The sequence below is a fragment of the Cimex lectularius genome, unplaced genomic scaffold (genome assembly GCF_000648675.2).
Source record: "Cimex lectularius strain Harlan isolate CLEC.00 unplaced genomic scaffold, Clec_2.1 scaffold13, whole genome shotgun sequence".
NCBI classification, from domain to species: Eukaryota; Metazoa; Arthropoda; class Insecta; order Hemiptera; family Cimicidae; genus Cimex; species Cimex lectularius.
The window spans coordinates 638,857-659,779 of NW_019392649.1; the positions used below are offsets into that span (position 1 = coordinate 638,857).

General features: G+C 36.6%; 2 protein-coding genes across 2 annotated transcripts; one reads left to right on the forward strand and one right to left on the reverse strand.

Moving 5' to 3' along the window:
• LOC106664419 lies at nucleotides 1-1,800 on the reverse strand. Its single transcript, XM_014390122.1, has one exon. The coding sequence runs from the start codon at nucleotides 1,798-1,800 to the stop codon at nucleotides 1-3; it is 1,800 nt and encodes a 599-aa protein (XP_014245608.1).
• Nucleotides 1,801-9,738: 7,938 nt separating this feature from the next.
• On the forward strand, nucleotides 9,739-20,087 carry LOC106664439. Its single transcript, XM_014390142.2, has 3 exons — nucleotides 9,739-9,819; nucleotides 17,671-17,841; nucleotides 18,894-20,087. Exons 1-3 carry the CDS (start codon nucleotides 9,816-9,818, stop codon nucleotides 19,592-19,594), a joined length of 876 nt encoding a protein of 291 aa, XP_014245628.1. The 5' UTR covers nucleotides 9,739-9,815; the 3' UTR covers nucleotides 19,595-20,087.
• Nucleotides 20,088-20,923: the final 836 nt, after the last annotated feature.

The following is a 20,923-nucleotide window of genomic DNA, read 5'->3' on the forward strand; positions in this document are numbered from 1 at the left end:
TTAAGTCATCCCAGTGCTTAGCCATTTGAAATAGAATATTTCTGTAATGAAAATAACAATACTTGCTAAATACCCTACTAAAAGGATGAGGAATGTTATTGTAAGATTGTCCATTCCTAACGGAACGGGTGAAAACGTGGCCGTTGTACTTTTACTTCTACCGGCGTAGTAGTAGGAGGGACTGTCGGTGAATTTTGGACTTTTCAGCACTCCAGATGCCACGAGACGGCCGAGTACGGCGTCGATAGTCGTGAAGTACCGCGATTCTTTCTTCATTATGTACGAGAGGTAGTAGCTCCTGGGGCATTCTTCGACAATGTGTACTGTGCGAGTTTGGCTGCTCTCTTCTAGCTTCCATATCCTCCTGGTCAGATCGTCCTTCCTCCCGAGACAGGCTGAATTCCTCGTCTTATAGACCATCTCGACAAGGTCGGCCGTTGTGTCGTGATAAATCTTGACTTTTTCCGCCAGGTTTCTCTCCTCAGGTTTCGACCCGTCGAAAGTGTCATGTTGGAGGTTCATGGACAAAGTGTATATAGGCAGGCCGGATTTGTCCAGGGCCGTCATCGTATTAATCTGGCTACCGTAGACAGTCCTCGTCAAGAGGTTTAATAAAGAACCTCCGAAGCATGTCGCCAAAATGAAACCCATAAAGACCAACGTCATAACGAATATTTTACCCGATAGCATAACAGGAGGTTTGATCGAAGACGCGATAATCAGGCGAAAAACGTAAAAGAAAATATTCACGCATTTCAACGTTTTGTTACTTTTTAGCCGGAACTTGAAGACTTTCCAAACGAACATGCTGAAAGTATAAATCGATAAAATGCATAGCCATGTAGTTCTGTCGAAGCATATAAAAATGACCTTCCATCTCGGAATAGGTGAAGCAGAAGGAACGGCAACGCAGAGGTGTTCAAACATGATAGGCGTCGAGAAATCTATCCCCGTCGTATTATAATCCTTAATAAAAAGCGGATTAGCAGCAAAGTCGACATTTCCGCCCAACACCTCTCCTAAAACGCCGACAAAAGTCCCATTACTCAGTTTATGACCGTACCTTAGATTCGAGTCGATAAAATAAAGTACTCTTGTAAAATTAAAAATCTCTTGTAGGAGGTCGAGGACTTCTTTGTTGAACCCGTTCCATTTTCCGTTCTCAGATATCGACATGAACCTCTTCTGGAAAATTGCCACCCTGAACGGCCTTTTGTGAAAATTGACTTTTTCCGGGTGGATAAACTTCTTAAGCATCGTGTAATTGCTCTTGTCGAAATACATCTGTGGCAAGTAAGAAAATGAATGGTCGAAGTCATGCCAGAGTGGAATGTGAACTCCTGTTAGATCCAAATTTTTTGATATGCCGATTACACTTGTAACTGGTTGCCTGCGCACTATTTCTAGTAAAATCTCATTATACGACTTTTCCTCTAAAGCGTGTAAAAAAACGAATGAACAATATTCGTAACTGAACATTGAGTCTTCAAACAAGCTTTTCATCTTTGAAGAATCTTTGAGAATCAGAATGCAATTGCCTTTAGAAGAGTTCTTAAAGAGTTTTACATCGTTTAACAACTTATAGTCACAAACTAACGACAAGTTCTTTAAAAACGCGTCGGTTTTTATATCTGAACCTTCGATTAGGACTTTAACGACCTGTGGGTAACGATCGGTCAACATCTTAAGAACGTCGAAAGCGGCAGGAATCCGTTTCGACTGGTTTATCACGATGTCGTCATTGCTCTGACCACAACTGAAGAAGGTGAAGAAAATAAAAGTGAAAAGTATTGTGGACATTTTCCCAGCCGCCTCGAGCTATCTGCGCTCGTTCCCGAATATTGAACTGTGCATAATGGTATAGCATTAACCTCAATTCGGGTGACGACTCTTTCGATGCCATCTACAAGTAATCACACGCTGTGAAATTACGCTTTAACTCGATTTCTGAACACAATTTACGATTGATTGAACAAGTTGATCAATTAGATTATAATTGAATTTTACATGACATATTGTAATTTGGCTTGGTTGATTTCACTTTGGTACCATTTTTTAATGAGGCACCTAATGATCTCTCTTCATATGTACGGCGATCCTAAGATCTATTTTGGAATTATTTTCTATATCTAACAAAAAAATATATTTTGCATTGTATAAATTCACTTTTTACCACATCCTACATGTATTTGTTAAATATAAACAATGTTTGTAAATCCCAGGCACTGAAGATGATCTCAATAAAGATCGAAACGTTGGCACGATAAAGAAAATGTTTTTCTGAAACCTACATCACACCAGACCGCATCTCACGATTTCGGAATAATTATCGATTAACGGTCACTAATCACCACACGTTAATAAATATGTGTGGTGTTGAGTGACCGTTAGTCAATGATTATTCGGAGATCGTGAGATGCGGTCTGGTGGGACATAGGTTTTATAAAAACATTTTCTTTCTCGTGCCAACGTTTCGATCTTTATTGAGATCATCTTCAGGCTTGTGTGGCGCCTGAGAGTGATACTACCATATCTCACTGGCACTCTCAAAACGACACACAAGAATGACACATCTACACAGAAAACAAACACTTTGAGCCCTGAAGATGGTCTCAATAAAGATCGAAACGTTGGCACGATAGAGAAAATGTTTTCCTAAAACCTACGTCACACCAGACCGCATCTCACGATCTCCGAATACTCGTTAATAAATATTTCATCAAAAAATTAAAAAGGTAGATATGAAGAGAGAAAAATGTACCTTGAACATAGCCTTGGTAGGCGAGTTAAAAAGCTAACGGTCTTACTATTTAAGAACAGAATTTAAACGACACAGATGAACCTAATTTTATGTAATTATCATAAATTTGTGACCCTGTGGCACCGTTCCTTCCTGGTATTTAAGATTTTTTAAATAGATTTTTTCTCCCGTGGCCAATTCTTGCAGATAATTGCGTTTTATTTTTTATTTTTAGAAGTAGGTTTTTGTTTTTTAATTGAGCCAGTTAGATAACGACTGTGTTGACCGATTATCCCGATATTGCCAAGTTCGTGCTCAAGGTTTCATTCAAACCGGAGCGTCACGATGCTCATGGATCATGAACATGCTTTCTTCGACAATCCACTTCCTGGCTCTATTCTTCGGCGAGTTGCCTTTCTTTCTATTCTCAACTGACAACACGATTCTCAATTATTCAGACGGTCCCGAATGCGGAACGATTCACCCCATCATCAAGAATGACACAAAGTGGATTTTGTTCTATAAAATGAACGTTGAGCGGTCGGTTTTTGATAATTTACCGACGAACGAGATTATCGGAGATAAGCAAACGTTTTTTGACTCTGGTTCGGAGATTTTTTGATTGTAAGGAATGGATACGTTGGAGGTTGAAACGTTTTGTTGAACCCCAAAGGCCGATGGCGTATGTGCCTCAAAATAGTCATATAAATGAGTCGTTTATTTTATGGAGTGAGTTTACATCTTTTGTCCTGCAATATATTAAGTCTGAATTGTCTGGGAGTGTTCTATGTAAGCCGTTTGTCGATGTATAACCAAACGTAGCGGATTACATTAGCTAGTGGGAGTAGGATACAATTGTAGTAGATGGAAGCAGTGGTTCTTCTCCGAAGGTTGAAAGTGCCATGTTCACACTTTTGTATGTTCGTTGTCATCTTCCACCGCTTGAACAGCTGTACAAGTAATGTGACGGGTTTGCAGGTTTTGGTTGAGATGACAGAGCAAATGATGGCGGTACGATCGTTTCAATAAGAGTAGGAAGTGTCTGCGGTATATACCGTGTAAATGATGGGTCCTAAGAACTTCCTTGTGGTACACCTGTATCTGTGCGATAGGCTGATAGAGAGTGGCCACTGACTTAAAGTATAGTCGGATAGGTAGGATTTTAGGATCAGATAGTAGGTAAAAGGGAGGACTCACCTAAGTTTCCGAGTGCCTATGCCCGATCGAAGGCTTGCTTCACATTCTTCTTATTTGAATAGTCCCTTTATTATTAAATAACAACATACAACAAATATCTTCTAAATTCCTTTATTTTTAATTTTATTATGATTTTTTCGTAAATTTTGTAATAATAAAATTTAGCCGAAAAACTGGAAATTACTTTTCAAATCTTTTCAAAAATCTACAAAGGCATGAGACGTTGGCCGATTAGCATGCGGTTCGACAGATGTTAGCGCAATAGGAAATAATTAACTTTCATTTACAATCTTTAATATCCTTAGATTATACCATTCGTAAAGTCAACCTAATTTAAGAAATAAAATACTGTTTTTCAAAACAGTAAAATTCTTCTATTTCATTAACACTTTAAACTGTTTTGCTTTCGTGTTACTAAACATACATAGTATTATTTGCGAACTTTGCATCGTTTAAATTAGACCAATATTCTTTATGTGCTGGGTAAAACCNTTTTATATATATATATATATAACTACTCGTGATTTTATGTTCTGCCTATTTTTAATTTTTGTTTGAATGGATTTTTAGCCTTCTTGAAATTATTCATTTTACTTTTTTTTAAGCAAATTGACCTTTTTACCTTGCCCTTTTGAGAATTTCAAGGTTGTCATGAATCTTCTTCGAAGGATTTCGCCTTCAGCTTTTTTTATAGGGCGAAACTATTAGAAATCAAAGTTACCAAAGTGCATATACCAAGTGCGTCCATTTTTTTAAAAAATAAAGTCGAATAATTAAACGGCCAAACGTTTTCCAACTTAAATTGTATAATTAATTACAGGGCTGAAAAGCCTTGCGCTATCATTGTTGTAGACGGTTAAGATGGTAACTGTCGGTGTAAACGTGAAAGGTCACAGTTGGCAGTTCACAAAAGGTTCTATGTTGCAATAAGCTCGAACTTTGACTCCTCGGGACATCGCAATTCCATTTCTTGACGTTAATCCCTGTACATTTCGGATCAAATGATCGCATTTGACTCTTGAACACAAAGCGGTGCTGTTGAAAGTTTTCATAAACCATTAAGTCCTGGATTGTTACTCAATATATTTCTTCTATTACGCTTGTTTTTAGTGCTTACAACATATCAAAATTGTTTGGAATCCTACACTCAAATTATACATTATTTAATTTTAAATTAACACTGGCAGTCTCAACACGACACGCAAGAATGGCACAATTATACAGAGGAAAAACTCTTTGAGCCCTGAAGATGATCTCTTGAGATCGAAACGTTGGCACGATAAAGAAAATGTTTTTCTGAAACCTACATCACACCAGACCTCATCTCACGATTGCTAAATAATTAATTTAAATTAACACACATTTTCACGTGCAAAACTTTTTTTTTCAATTGTAAAAATAACAGTGAGCCACTGGAATGAGCAAAATGCTAAAATTATAGCATAACTTTTTTTCAGAAAGCAGAATAGTATTTTTAAAAGAAGACTCGCCAATAATTTCGATGTACATTTTGATAGATTTTTTTATATTTTAAGCATTGAACCTTTTCCGTACATGCGTGCTAATTAAAACATGTTCTCGAGCAAGCATTTCATATAAAGCATTGTTAATGGAATGAAAACCAGGCGATCCTTTTCGCTCCCTGCATAGAAACAAAGTATGACCTCTTCTTAAGCCATGTGCCAGCCTAGTATGGCGTATTCTGAGTGAGATAAATTAAACAATTTTCCGGATTTTTCAAATTTAATTAAAAACTATGGTCTCTCATTGGTTGTTTTCTTTGTAGTGTCCTTTATAGAAATTTTGATAGGATTGTAAATCATTATTTTCGTTTTGTTATTTGTACGGTTTTAAAGTATAATGCTGGTCTGTATCAATTCATAGGCCATGTAATACTGTCCGCCTGCACGCTCCCTACATCGAACCCAGGCCTGGCCTCTTCTTAAACCATGTGCCAACCTACTAAGGCGTATTCTGACTCAAATAAATGAAACAATTTGGAATAAATTTTGACATGATTTGAAAATTGGCCTTCTTTAAAAAATTTTAATAGGATGGAAAAATCATTATTTTTGTTTCGTAATTTTTACGGTTTGTGAATATATTGCTAGACCCGCCGCAACTCATAGGTCACGCGAGTATTACCAGATCTGACGAGCGCTTATCCGATACCATGCAGCGATTATTTCCGTCGTAAAGATATTTCAAACGATTATGTTATCGTTTTTATATAACTTGCCCATATTAATGTGACATTATAGAATTTAGACAGCATAGAATTTAAATGAGAGTTTGCTTTTTTCATGGACACGAAAAGTTTACTTTTGAAGAGTGTATCTTTTTACATCAACAATAAATTATCGTACTATCACATTACTGTAATTATGTTAGTTTTATGGCTTGTTTAGTGATCGTTATAAATTAAGTAAAGAAATGAGCTCATAACGTTACCTTGTAGAACTCCAAAACTACAGAGCTTTATGAACAATTTCTAAATTGTGATTTTACACAGTTACAACTTTGTCCAATCCAAACCTTCTTTTCTCTTAACATTAGTAAGCTGAAGTCTCGTTAAAGTTCTTGTCAAATCACAAGATTATCAGTAGGAGAGGACAATTTCTAAAAAATAAATTACGAAATACTTCTGTAATTTGAAGACAAACATCAGTTAAGAACTTTTTGATGGGCAGATTTATGTTTGTTCGACTTTTCAAGATCAGATTCCTTCGTAGGAATGAAAGTCACTTCTCCTTTGAAATCCTTTGGCTTTTTATTAATTTCACAGTCTGGTAAACATTTCATAAAACCTATTGGCCAAGTCTCCTCTAAGGCATTTCACAAGGTTTGTGAAGCCGTCAGTCGATTGATTTTCTTTTATTTTAATGCTAATTCAATTCTCTATTGATCAACTTGGGTCAAAAGTATTAAAATAAATTTATTTTATTTGTATTGCAAATTAAAAGTATAAGTAATTCATGTCTCGTAAAGGTCAACCTATCCGTACGTATTAAATATTTTATACGAGATAAAATATTTTTTACACATTATTTATTGTACTTTTGTTAAAATTTATGTAATTTAATTTCTTCAATTTCATGGAAAAACATTTTTTTAAATTTTCTTCTTGAGGTCTGCAAGGTCTGGTAACTTGTAGCAGCTTGGTCTTTTCCGATAATTTTGGTCTGCCTATTCTGTTTTTGTTTTTTGTCAGACCAAAAGAACTAGAATTAGAAGGCCAAAATGATTGGCAATTATCAACAAAGCTACAATTTTGTCATGTTTAATTGATCAGAGTTTCATTATATCAACTCGGATTTGTAACGTATGATGACGATGATGATGAGATACTACGATGTGGGGGGGCTATTCTCAGTTTAAAGAATATTATCGAGAATGTACTGTATAACACTGGCGGTGACATATGGTATTGTATTAACAAGAATTGCACACCAATAACAGGAACAAATGGCACCATATATTCCTCAAGAATGTCTGTCATGTTTATTGATGTGATGATGGAAATCTAGAAAATGGGGATTTTGTGTTTCTCAAGCACTGCAGCTTTGTACTTGGCTTTGTACTTTCCTAGTTCCTTAGTTCAGTGCAATCGACTCAATCCTTCTCCCAAGAAGGTCATTGACTACAATTCCTTTGCCGGGTTATGTCTCCATTGGGCGGTTGCTTTGTTCTCGAAGATGATATGGGTAGCTGTTTCTTCCTCATCATTGCATAACTTACAAATGGAGCCATCGTTCAATATACCAATGTTGTATAGATGTTTTGTCAGAAGTTGGTGACTGGTATACACAATGTCTACAGTGTCTGTCACTGGTATACACTCCTTAGAGTCTAACCCCTCTATCTAACTGCAGTGATTTTGACAGAATGATGAGGGTTGTTTCAGCATAAGCTTACTGTGCCTAGCTTATCCTCTATTTCTTTTGTCTTTTTTTTTGGATCCATTCTCTCATAGAGGACTCTGTGATTGATTTTTTTCAAATCAAGAATTCAGGGTCTATATATGGTCTTGCAGATCCTCCTCTGGTAAGCGTATCCGCCGTTTCATTACGCAAAATTCCTTTGTGTCCTGGCACCCAAGATATCATCAGGTTGTTTTGTTTCCCCAGGTTTTGGAGATTTTCTATGCATTCACATGCTAATGCTTTACTACTAATAAAGTTTTTTTTTGTCAATGTAACCTCTTTTAAGATTTTCTAGCGTTGATGGCATGTATTTCGCCTTGAAAGACCGAGGTGTACTTCCCTAGTGAGTTTGATTTTTAATGTTTTTTGGCTTGTACAAAAACCGCCTGATCCAGTTCCTTCGTGACTTTTGGAGCCGTCTGTATACCATATCTTTGTATCTGATAATTAATTAAGGTTTTTAGTTGAGATAAAAAAGTCAATGGCACGAGCGGGATTCGAACCCACGATCTTCGGCTAGATACGCCGCTGCTCTACCATATTACGCGTTAAGGTGAATCCCCTTCACACGATGCAAAACTCGTTTCATTGCGAGTATAAAATAAAAATAAGAAAAAATATTTGTGCCACAAACTCAATTTAATTAAACGGAAAAGACAAAAATTGGGACCTGATCCAAATAAATTATAACAAAACCTTAAAAAAAATAAATGTATTCAGATTTGAAAAAAATATGTGATCTTTGACATACGCAACTAACTTCTTACCATTTACATAAAAAGAGCAGGTGTCTTCAAACAAAATTGAGAGAGTCCTTCCTCGTCCTTTCGTAGCTCAGCTCGCACTGCCCGATCCTGCTTTAGGGATTAGCTTATCCTTTGAGATAACCTCCATTTAAAAATATTGTTATAACCACTTGAGCTATCGTGACCTCGATCCACTCGGGCACTAACTTCCCATCTCAACCACACGGTTGAGTTCGAATCCCGCTCGTGCCATTGACTTTTTTTATCTCAACTGAAAACCTTAATTAATTGTAAGATATTACTTGGTCAAGCGGACCACGAAACTAGTAAATTTAATAAGTTTAAAATGAAGTATACCTTCACTAAAGCTCTCCGTGGCCATTTCATTTGTCGCCGAGAATCAAATTGATTACACGACATTTGAAAAATGGCAAAAAGGAGGGAAAATTCAAAAGGTATCTAGCCGAAGATCGTGGGTTCGAATCCCGCTCGTGCCATTGCCTTTTTTATCTCAACTGAAAACCTTAATTAATTGTAAGATATTAATTGGTTAAGCGGACCACGAAACTAGTGAATTTGTATCTGATGTTCTCCTGAATTATTTTTCTCCTTTGTAGTCTATTGAGATTTTATAGCTTGTCATAAAGATTATTTCCGAGATAATGTAGTCAGTTGCCATTTCTAAGAATGGGTGTCTGATTTTATTGATTGATTATTGTTGTGTGTCAGAAGTGTTTAGTTCCCATCCAGTTTGATTGTTTCTTGAGGCTAGAGTGTTTCTAGTACAATTGACGGGGTTGTTTCCATTGTCCCTGTGATACATAGGTTTGTCTGTTTTTGTATGCTGCCTAATATTTGGGAAGCTTGTTTTTGCTGAGCTTTGGTCTGCCAGATTAATGAGCAATAGGATAATGAGGGTCTTATTACTGCCGGATATGGCTAATTTTAGTTTTTAGGCCCCAAAATGTAAACAAATTCATTTTTCTTGTCAACTCAACATGAGAACAACGTTGTTTTTGCTTTTTGAAAGGACGCGTCGTGAAGTTAAGGGACTGAAGAGAAAAATTGAATGATAAAAACGGTGGGGAATCAGGGGGGAAGGGAGTTGAAATGGAGAGTGGTCCGATCACAGTGAGTGCCTGGGCCTGAGAAGAACCGCATTGAAGTCACCGCCTACATGCAAACCCATGGAATAACCACATAAAAATTATGGGTACGTCTTCAAAATGTTCAATTTTCTGCCTTTGATAAAATTGATTTTTTTAAAATACTACAAAAAATATATTTACTTAGAGTCAAATATTCGCATCCCATTTTGTTATTTTCATTTATTTAAGAATAAAAGTAAAAAATAAACTTTTATTTTAATTTATTAAAAAATTGCATATTTTATTTCTTTGGATTAAAAAACCGGCTTCATTTTAATTAATTTACAAGTTTTTTTTTAATCTTCAAACATAGTTTAATGAAGCACAGCAGTACAAATAAAATGGACAATAATATTCAATAAATACGTTCAAAGCGAGTGCAACAATTAATTTTTTATTATTATACAGGGTAAAAAATGGTTTAGATAATTAAAAAGTTACAATTAATTTAGCTGATAAACCACATATCAAAGTTTCACAACTTTAGCATACTCGTACTTTCCGTCATATTTCATTAATTTCTGGCCTAAAATTGGTAAATATAATCGTGTATTGTCTTTTTTGGCATTTTAAATAAGAAAAAAATCGTTGGAAAAAAATTTAATTTCACGAAAATAAACTTTAAAACTACATATCAGTCAAGTGTTTTAAAATTTTAGTTATTTTTATCCTTAAAACATTTATTATTTTAACAGTTAAATGTAGGTATGAAGTAGGAATATTATTTCACTTTTTTAAATTTAAGTATTAATCTTTGTATTATAATTATTGTTATAAGCACAAGAATGGGCGTACTTATTTTCACGCTATCTTCAGAATAAATGCATTTCATAATCACAATTTTATATATTCAACGTAATTGGGTTCCTGAGTCAAAAAAATAAAGTGGGATAATTGTATTGTTAATTTCCAAAAATTAAGTTAATTGAAACATGCCATCAATCCTGAATTTTTAATTTCTTTGAACATTTGTGCAGTTCAACTTGAAAATCAAGTCCAACAATGCACTTCTGGTTAACTTAACTCTAGTGCTCTAGTGAACAAGTAAATTAATTTTCTAAACATATTTTCCATGAAACAACATAAATGTTAAAATTATACTAGGTGTTGCCTTTTATTTTCTTCTTCTTTTTGTAATTAAGAAAATACATGTATTGCAATATTAAACAAACATTAAACTAATTATAAAAACTGAATTATTAGCACTTTGATTATAATATAATGTAATAATGTAAACTTAGTGGTTGTTGTAGTAGGCTAATACTTTATAACACGCAGACATGTTATACCTCCTGAGCTGAACTGTTTTCCCAATGATCTCGTTTCTAGTCATTTATCATTGCAGTTTTAACACATGGGAGAAATTTTAATGAAATTAGGCGAGAGTCCCGAGTGTCGACCTATTGTTCTTTTGTGAAGTAACGACAGCAACAATACTCGTTTCGTAACGGCCCATCGGGGCGAAGAGTTATGGAGAGAGAAAAAAATCCAAGAGGTGCCCCAGGTGTGTGAAAAACGTCGAAGGGACTTTACGGTTTAATTGGATTATCCGCCGTACCACTCTCCAATGTGGTCTTTCATCTTCCGATCGGATCGGTCTCTAGTGCATAAGACGTCGCACTAATCTGTCATTGTTTAGAAAGCGGAATAGTCTGGGTGACCGCAGTACCCGTTGACCAAGTTGTCATGATCCATTGCTCCTGTACTTTTTGCAATGTGCCTTTAAAGCAAAAATTTCAATCAGAAAGAAAAATTGGAAAAGAAATAGAACAACTCTGAATAATAAAACCTGTTTTATCACCTGACAATCATTGATTAATGTGCACATATAAAGTGAGTCATCTCAGAGCAAAATATGTTCTTTGGTTTAATTGCCCATAAATTAGCACCTACTATGTTGAAACTTTTTTTTCATTACTTTCAGAATGCTTAGTTTATCAGAAATAACATATGCAGTTTTCATTTCTGTTTCCTATTCTTCTTGGGTGGGAATATTTTACTTCAATTACAATCTAGCTGATAATTAATATTTATCTGACTTCAATGGTTGCATTGAAGCATAATTGAACAATACAGTTTGATTTCAATTTAATTCCTAACACGTTAACTGCATAATTCGTCAGACATTTGAGTCGCCTAGTAATGACGTCGATTAGGTGGCATTAGGATTAGGTACACGATGAGTATTGGTCGTAAATCAAATATTCAGAAAATATAAGCAGGTACACCAGTATATTTCAAGATGAAGTTCTTAAGGTTGAAAGATGTGATGACAGATCAACTGGGACATCATCAGTTTGAAGATGGTTCTGAATTGTCATGTTGAGACCTTTCATTTGGAGGTTCCAGGATGGAAATTAACCCCCAGGAACGAAGCTACCGCAACGCTGCTGAACCTTCTGCGTATAGAATTGCTCATTGTAAGAGAAATTGTTAAAACATGGCAAACAAGATTTGAAGATAATCAAATGGAACAAACTCAAAATAGTAACCAACTAGGGACTGCAGACTCAATGGTCTCTAAAAAATATGTAGAAAGCAGTTGAAACCCAGATGCCCTAGCTACACTTCTCCGCATAAAAAAATTTACAACGTAACCGTAAAAATAGTACAGCCGTCAGGACAAACAGGCCTGTCAGTACAGAACAAGGAATAGCTTTTAACTTATCCATTCTAAAAAAGTGGTTTTCATCTTGAGATCTCGGTCGAGTACTTCATTTATAAGGCATCATTTGAGATGCTTTATGTCTTCAATTCGCTGTTTTATATTTGTTTACAATGCTTGACATATCCTCAGAGATTCTAGTCGACACGGGCGTATGATTGGTTGAATTGGTTGAAACGTAGTAAATATTCTTGTTGCTCAGGTCCACTTGCACGTGAATTTCTTTCCTTCAATCTAATTTTCAACTTATCTCTTTGTTTTTTCAATTCTGAAGATTAAAGAATCAGTTTAGCAAAGATTCGTCGTTCTTTTGTTCTACTGTAAATTATTTGCCTCGTTTTCTGGTCAATTAGTAGCGCAGAACAGTAATGTGACCCAATAAACGAAAACTTTATTGAATGCCTAGTGAATACTAAGGAAAGAACAATTTTTTTCAAATGCTTGTCCAACGATTCTTGTGATCCAATTGACCACATCTATCGAACATTACCCAAAACCAAACAAATTACCAAGATTGGCCTGTATTATGCAAGTTTGTACGGTATAGTTTACCAGGTTTCATAATTACCTCTGTGATTTTCCGATTGTGGTATATGTTTAACGGACCGAAAGTAAGTTTGATGACCTAGACCACAATTTTCCGGGGCAAATTGATAATCAGGCCTGTGGTGATGTCATATCCTGATTCTACATTGCGGTATCATCAGTGAAGTCCGTTGTCGTGGTGCTTTTCCTGTTTACGGTAGTCCGGGAATTGTAGGTGTAAAATTGGCCCTAATATACCGCCTTGTTGCTGGCCGGTCATCTTTTTGTTCAATTCGGAAGTACATTCTTTCAAAATTTTTATGTTTTATTTTACAATACAAACCAAATCCATATCGTTCAATATTCTTCTGGCTAAATATTAATTCTAAAAACAATAACTCCTGTCTTTTCTTGGCCGTTGATAAATTCCGACCATCCCAAATTACCGTCCAGGAAGGACTTCGGGTTGTTGAAATTTCATAATTACTATGCAGGAAAGGTCACCATGCTTTCTAGGTCTGTTGTACAAGCACAACCTTATCCTCCTCTCAACCCTCTACTCATATTAAAAATCTTTCCGACCGTTTCTGGAAGTTTAAGTAAGGTGAATACCCTGAGCTTAAATCAGTGTCATGGGCTGGCACCCTCAAGTTAATTTTATTGGTCCTACACCAGACAAAATTGCCTACATATACCGAGGAAACTATTATCTTCAGCAACCAACGAAGATTCAAATTTTCATCTCAGGCCTCCCTTCTCATCTGCAAGGGAAGCAGTGAGGTGCAAACTATGGCGCTTATAAATTAATGAAAAATGAATCCATGCATGTGGCCTTTATCTTGAAAAGATATCCCTGTCGCCTTGTAACACGTAATACTATTATATTACAGTATCCTCGCGGGTCAGCTACCTCGTTTTCTATCTCGACAACAAACCTAACTGGAATCCGCCAAGTGGCGAGAAAAGATTAGAATTTTGTATTACAAGTTCTAAAAACTCTACTGGCAAAACAAAGTAACATGACGCCAAAAAATGAATTTTGCATATTCAAGATCTTACGAACTTGAAATAATGGACACCATTAAGCAATCTAAACTAAACCGTAAGTATCTCACATCAGAACGTTCTTCCTTAATCAAATGCCAAATTTATATTCTTAACCCATTCTTACTTCTAATCAATGACCAAAGACATAAACTTACCCCTAATCAAACACCAAAGNCTTAGCGCATTCTTACCTTTAATCAAACACCAAAGATCTAATCTTACCTCTAATCAAAAACCAAAGAACTAATTAAACTCTAAAGACCTAATCCTATGTAATCAAACATAGATCTAATCTTAGCTCTATTCAAATACCAATGACCTAACCCTACTCAAACAATCAACAAAGATGTAATCTTATCTCTACTCAAACACCAAAGTTATTGATTTGAAATCTTCTTTTAACCAAAGACATTTTATTTTTGTAAAAGAGCTCGTCCAAACCTGATTCCCACCACTGCAGCTGTATGGAGTACTTTTACGAGGTTTTGTTCTGTTCCTTTTCCTCAATCAGGAGTACGTACATTAAATACACCACAAACGCTGAATGCCAGTTTGGCCAAAGATCTGTCTTGGAAAACAGCATAAAAATTTAGAATAAAATATGAAATGAAAAGTGAATAGTGCTCACTGTCTGACAGATCTGAAAAGGATTGTCATTTTGACTAGTACAAAATCGGTTGGTCTTCTTAATTACTTCGTGTTAGGAAAATCTCAGCGGAATGTCAAAATGTAAATTTTTCAAAATTCTTACGTTGAGTCGTGTTCGGCTTTAGACCTGTTAGCGCATCGCGTCGATAAGGTAATCCGTGAGTGGAAAGACCATGGGACGAAAGGGAAGTACGTCGTGCAGTAAAAGGCTGCGTCTTCACGATACCGTCAGGTCTTATTTCATAACAAATTGATCAACAGTCAATAGAACACGGGCGTTCCATTCTCGCAATTGATGAATCGGCAATCCCTGACTTTAACTGTTATAATATCCATTCTTTTTTACAAATTAATGAGCGTGTGAAAGGAATGAGAGAAAAAACTCAGGGATCTTTGAAAATACATTTTCCCCCTCGAGTACAGCAGACTTTCAATTTCAGTACGTGAACGTGGTCACCGTTCCTGAGCTTTTTTGAATAGTCTCACAAATTCTTTCGTGTTGACAAATTAACGTGACTAGAGAAAACGGTCCACTTCCTTCATGGCACTTTCGCGTATTTTTTTAAATCAGTTGACATTTACAGTACTCTCAACGCGCAAATTACTGGTGTCTGATTTGTCTATTAAGCAAAAATTGCTCTAAATGGTTGAAATTGTGCAAAAAAATAGAAGGTCGGGTTCCTCTAGGATAATCGTTTGATGAAAGATTCCTCTATTCCTCTTCTTTGCACAGTCATGATTCAAAGAGCAATCATTTCCTCCATGGCTTCAAGGAAGCAAAAACGCCAGTTGAATACGCCTGTGAATTCAGCTTATCATCTGGTACGATCGATTAAAACATAAATTTAAACAAAAAAGTTTGGGCCAGTAGAAAATAAAACCTATTTATTAAAAATACTAATCGGATATACAAACTTCAAAAGGAGACACATAAAATAATGATCATTTTTATTTTTCATGGTGTGTTCCCTCTAATCCAATTTTTTTTCGGCAGGACTTTTGAAACAACCTTTTAATTATCTTCACATATCTTTGCGTGTTCTGCATTCCTGTGTCGACAGATACAGCTGCGTAGGAAAGAAAGTGTGCAGACCTCCTTGACCTAGGTGACCCTCGCACGCTCCAGAATAGGCTCCTGTTGTCAAGGACAGAGAACAGTCCACTTCCTAAGACATTATTCCGTATCTCAATGAGCCGGCCGTGCTTTTTTGACAAGAAGCATCAAGATTGACGCACTTTCTAATCCTTTAAATTCGAAATTACGAAACCACAAATGATCCAGAGTAGTGGAATCGTTCGGGAGGATGTCGACGGATTTCTAGTCCAGGAATCCGACTAGATGGACTTTTAAAAGGTTGAAATCGAAAGGAATTTTAATTCTAATTCTCAATCAATATATTAAAACAATTTAACATTAATTAATTTTTTGTTTTAGCGTTTTTCTAAGCTGAATTGCTTAACAGATTAGGACTCAACTTTCTTCGTCGACTTTCTTTGAAATGCGAGTCGTTTCAGTTTTTGTTTTTTATTTTTTTTTACTTTAAATACTATTTTATAGCTGCTCACTTTTCTCAGTTTCACTGCTCTCGCTTTACAGTATAAAAAAGAAAATTAAGATAGAATTTCAAAACAACAAAGATGAAAGATATGAGCCAATTATCCATGAATGTTGGCCTAATATAAATAAAACTTATATGTAGAAAATAAAAAATTTTAAAAATTACTAAACAATTGTTCCAATAATGAAGAGAAAAATATTCATAAGCCTCTGGAATACCTTGCCTCTCAAAAAACAAAACAGCAAATTTTAAACAGTATTGATGCTAAAATAATATCACTTGCTTAAAAAAAATATATTACTTATTTACAGTTGTTATTAGTTAATTATTTTTATTAATTGTTTGTTAAAAATTAAAGGGCAGTCGCCATTTTGCAAAGACATTCGGCGGAAATGAACCTTCAGGGTCACCAGATATTAATACTGTTTATTTCGATTATTATAACCCCTTTTTGACGGGATTTTCGTGTTGGAAATAATATTTGAATGTAATTTCTAAATTCCATATAATTTGTGGATATTATCACGTTAGGAAAAATAAATTTGATTAGCACATTAGTATAAACCAATTCGATAATTCAGTTGTAAGGAGACAAGCGATAATTACTGATTATTGAGTATTTTTGCTGGTTATTAATTGATAATAATTCATTATATTTAGTGGTCTGATTGACCAAATTATTTCTTTCAATTAATTAACCTTTTATGTAAGATTGCGGCTGAAATGAAAAAGTTAGTGTCACGAGCGGGATTTGAACCCACGACTTTCGACTGATTGATAATAATAATAATAATAAATACTGATCAGTAATTACTAATTTATATAAGTTCAAATCTGCACTTGCACAGAGTTGAGCCTACAATTCTCGCAGCCCACAATTCCAGCTTTTTTAATTTACATTAAATTACCGACAGGCCTCGAAAATCACCCACCCTGGGTATTGGCAGTCCGGGGTCAGACCTCGATATTCCGCCATCACCCTTTACCCTTGCTCAATCACGAGTCTCTTATCGGATAGCATTCTTACACGCTCTCTATATGGAACGAAGGAATGGCACCCTTCAACTAGGTGGAAAACATCAAGCAACCTTTCTCAGGTCTCAGCAACCTCTTTACATGCCGGGCACACGCTTTGGCCCAAAAGTAACTGTCCATGTGTCAAAGCGTGATCTATTCTTAATCGGTGAGGATGACCCGTTTTCTACTATTCAGATCCTCCGAGGGCCACCTATCGTCTGAGCTCTTGATACGTGAGAGCTTGTCCAGAGATCCGGCCCACAGATGCTGCCACCGTCTTTTAATAGTGTTTTTATTGCATTTTTGGGCCGGATCGCAGTGGTTATGTCCGTATATTGGGACGTCCCGGCCTTTTAACCGCCTCGTCCGCGTTTTACAAGCGATAATCGATAAGTTTAACACCTCTCAGATTGTATTTTTGTATTTCAATGAATGAATGAAGATTTGTTTTTCAGGTGGCACTGAGGAAATCTACACCGTCCACGTGAAGACCCGTCCAGACCCTAGTCAAAAATACCCGTCGGAAAGGGCTTATTCCTCTTCGACGGCTGGAGGACTCGCAGTGATCCATCTCTTCCTCAGCGGCTTAGGCGTAGCTCTTTCATGTGCCATTTTGTCAAATACAGGTAAATAAAAAGATATAAAATTAGATTATATATATATATATATATATAAAACCTTCAATTCTCTTGGTTAATTTAAAAATCAGGACTTACCAAAAGTCAGGTTAAGTGTTGCCATTGTTATAATTATTATTTCAGGATGGTCGACACTATGACTTTTTATCGCCAAAAATTATTAAATACCCAGTAATTTACTATGCCAATTTTGATTTCGCACTGTCTGTGATTACCCCTTGATAATCCAAAAGCCGAACGAGTCTGACAGACTGAAAGGAAAAAAATAAGCAGTCCAAAATGGTCCAAAGCAGTCCTTCTGCAAAGTCACCTCACCCAATTTGAAGACTGGTACCGCAAACGGATAATCCAACTGAAGGAAAACAAATGTGTTCAAGTCACTGTACCACTAAGAAAGGCACTGCGGACCCATTACGACTGAATTACGTACTGATAACGACTGTTTACAAGGTACGATACCTCGGACTGTACCTTGATAAAAGACTGACGTGGAATCCATACTCGACAAGACACGAACAGCCGTTACAAACTCTTGCTGAAACTGCTCGACCAAGATCCCACCTAAAAATTAACAACAAAATTACCCTTTTCAAAATACTCTTTCGTCCGATATGGACCTCCGGAGTGGAAATTGGGAGCTTAACCAAACATTCAATCCATTCGTTTCCAGTTTCTCCAATCCAAAGTCCTAAAGCCTTAATACTCCTACTTCTCCAATAAAACCACCCACAACTGACCTCTATATTTCCATTCGTTCATGTCCTTGTGAGAATTTGTATCAGAAATTCTACAATACCTTTCGGTGCACCTAAACCCCCTCTTCCAACAACTTTTCACACTAACCCTACCTAACTGAAAATCCTCCAAGTCAGCAGAAAATGCAATGGCCTAGCGATTTGCTTCAGAGAGGTGCAGTTTGAGGAGTCACCAATGTATTAAACAATTTATTAAATTTACTTATTGTAAATAAAGTTGCAGATGTAAATGAAAACCTATGAACTTGTTCATCGCTTGTTCAACGAAAAATCCTTTAATTTCAGGTGATTTGGTGGGTGGAGCGACGCTGGTCACCGGCTCCCTCCTCAGCGGCATCACTGGGATGTTCGCTTGGAAAAGGTGGTACGTGGACCGGTACGTCAGATGGTTTTTTGCTGCTTCTTTAGTCTCCATAGTCGCCGCGGTGTTCACCATCTCTCTGACAATCTACTGTCTCGTGTGCCCGTCCCTTCAGACGGTTTATTTTCTCAGATTGGGCCCGATCAGGGTCCGAGAGTCGAACGGTACCGAGCCTTCGAGGCAACCACTGGACGAAAACGAGGATGTGCCCGTATTGAAAGAATTACACATACACATGATCCTAACGGCGATAATGGAGTTTCTCGTCTCGGCCGTGTCGATCAAGATTGCGTGGAAAGGCGTCAAGAATAGTTACCAGAAAAGGCCCATCCTGCCGGTGCGGACTGAGGGCGTCGGAGGCAACGAGCCACACCGACCAGACATACTCCCCAACCACAAAGATACAGAGAACAAAGTCACAAACTACACAAACGTCATGAAAGAGCTGTACAGGCTGCAGAAGTCATCCGTCCTTGCGAAGGACGTTGTCGGCAACAAGATCATCAAAAAATTCTACGTCGTTGGCCAGGGTGAAAACGGCCTCCCGCTCCCAGAGAGTCGAAAAGAGTACCAGGAGAGAATGGAAAAATTCCTTGCTTCGAACCACGATGGCAAAGAAGCCTAGTCTTATTATTGCCAATAATAAATACATAAATCTATAATAAATTATGGACAAGCGTGTAGCAGAAGTGGCTGACCTAAAAACCTTCTCAATATCGTTCAGTATTAACTATAATAACGTGATTTATTATTTTGATTATGCATCACTGCTTTACCATCATATTTCTACCAAATGATCAATAAATTGTGTTCCTAGGGAAGGAAAACAATTTCTTAATGCATCGAACTGATCTCAAACTTTACAGTGTTAAACAAATCGTCTAAAATGTTAACAATTGTCCCATACAAAATTAATTAAATTTTGTGAAAGTGTAACGCTTAATCAAATGTACAAACAAAATGGTCGGCAATGATCAAAGTGTTGACACATTTAATGGCGTTATTTTTAAGAATTTTATATTGTGTTTAAATGCGATTGTGTCAAGGTATTGTCAGGGTAAGAATGTTTTTTAAATATAAACTTTTGTTTAAATTTGTAAGTATGTAAATATTGTAACATTAATAAATCATTCCGCATTAACTCCATTTTCCTTCAATGAACTGCTCAATGTTATTGTTAGACTTTCACCCCGAAGGGTTGTCACTCCCCGATGTGCCCTGGGGGTCTGTACTTCAGGGGCGTTCACGTACCCGTTATGCGGCTGGATCGCTAGTAGTATGCCCCGGAGTCACTTCCCAACCATAGAATTTGGCCCCAACGGGGTTTTTCGATAGTTAGGTCATTTCAACACCCAACGCATGCACAATATAATCTAGCCTAAAACTAACTAACTTTTATAATACAGTCGCACAAATAAATACATTCACAACTATGTACACTGCACATATTCTGATTAGTCGGTAAAATACGCTATATTATTCCTCGACCTAAGCACGATATTAACTATTTAATCTAAGGTCGATGAGGTACTTTTATAAACATTCCGTCATCGACCCTAAGCGCACACACTCCTGGAGGGGAGATGGTTGTCGGTGAAAAACCACGTCCTCCAAAAAGTGGAACAGGGGACCCAGAAACTCACTACCGTGGCCGGGAATCATTCTTAAATTCGTCGGCATGATCTCTATAAGGAGCCAAAGCATGACAAGCTCATGTAGCATCGAGCAACCTTTCTCTGCATAAGAAGCAGGTGCCAGTGTCTCAACCGCATATGGCCTATGCATAATCTGGTAAGAACTAATCTTCGTTTCCGGCTCAGGTTTTCGGGGTGCCATCTATAGGTCGTGCTCTTGACTAGCAAGAGCCTCTCGGACGATCTCTTATTAAAAAATATTTTCTTGTCTTGGTAATTTTGGTTTTTCGTTTAAGTTGATAAATGTTTTGAAATCATTT

What these genes read in the sequence shown, in the direction of transcription:
- LOC106664439 (XM_014390142.2), top strand. An exon ending in TGCCATTTTGTCAAATACAG is followed by an intron (nt 17,842 to 18,893) that starts GTAAATAAAAAG and finishes CTTTAATTTCAG; the next exon opens with GTGATTTGGTGGGTGGAGCG.
- LOC106664419 (XM_014390122.1), bottom strand. Translation starts at nt 1,800, where the DNA reads ATGTCCACAATACTTTTCACTTTTATTTTCTTCACCTTCTTCAGTTGT.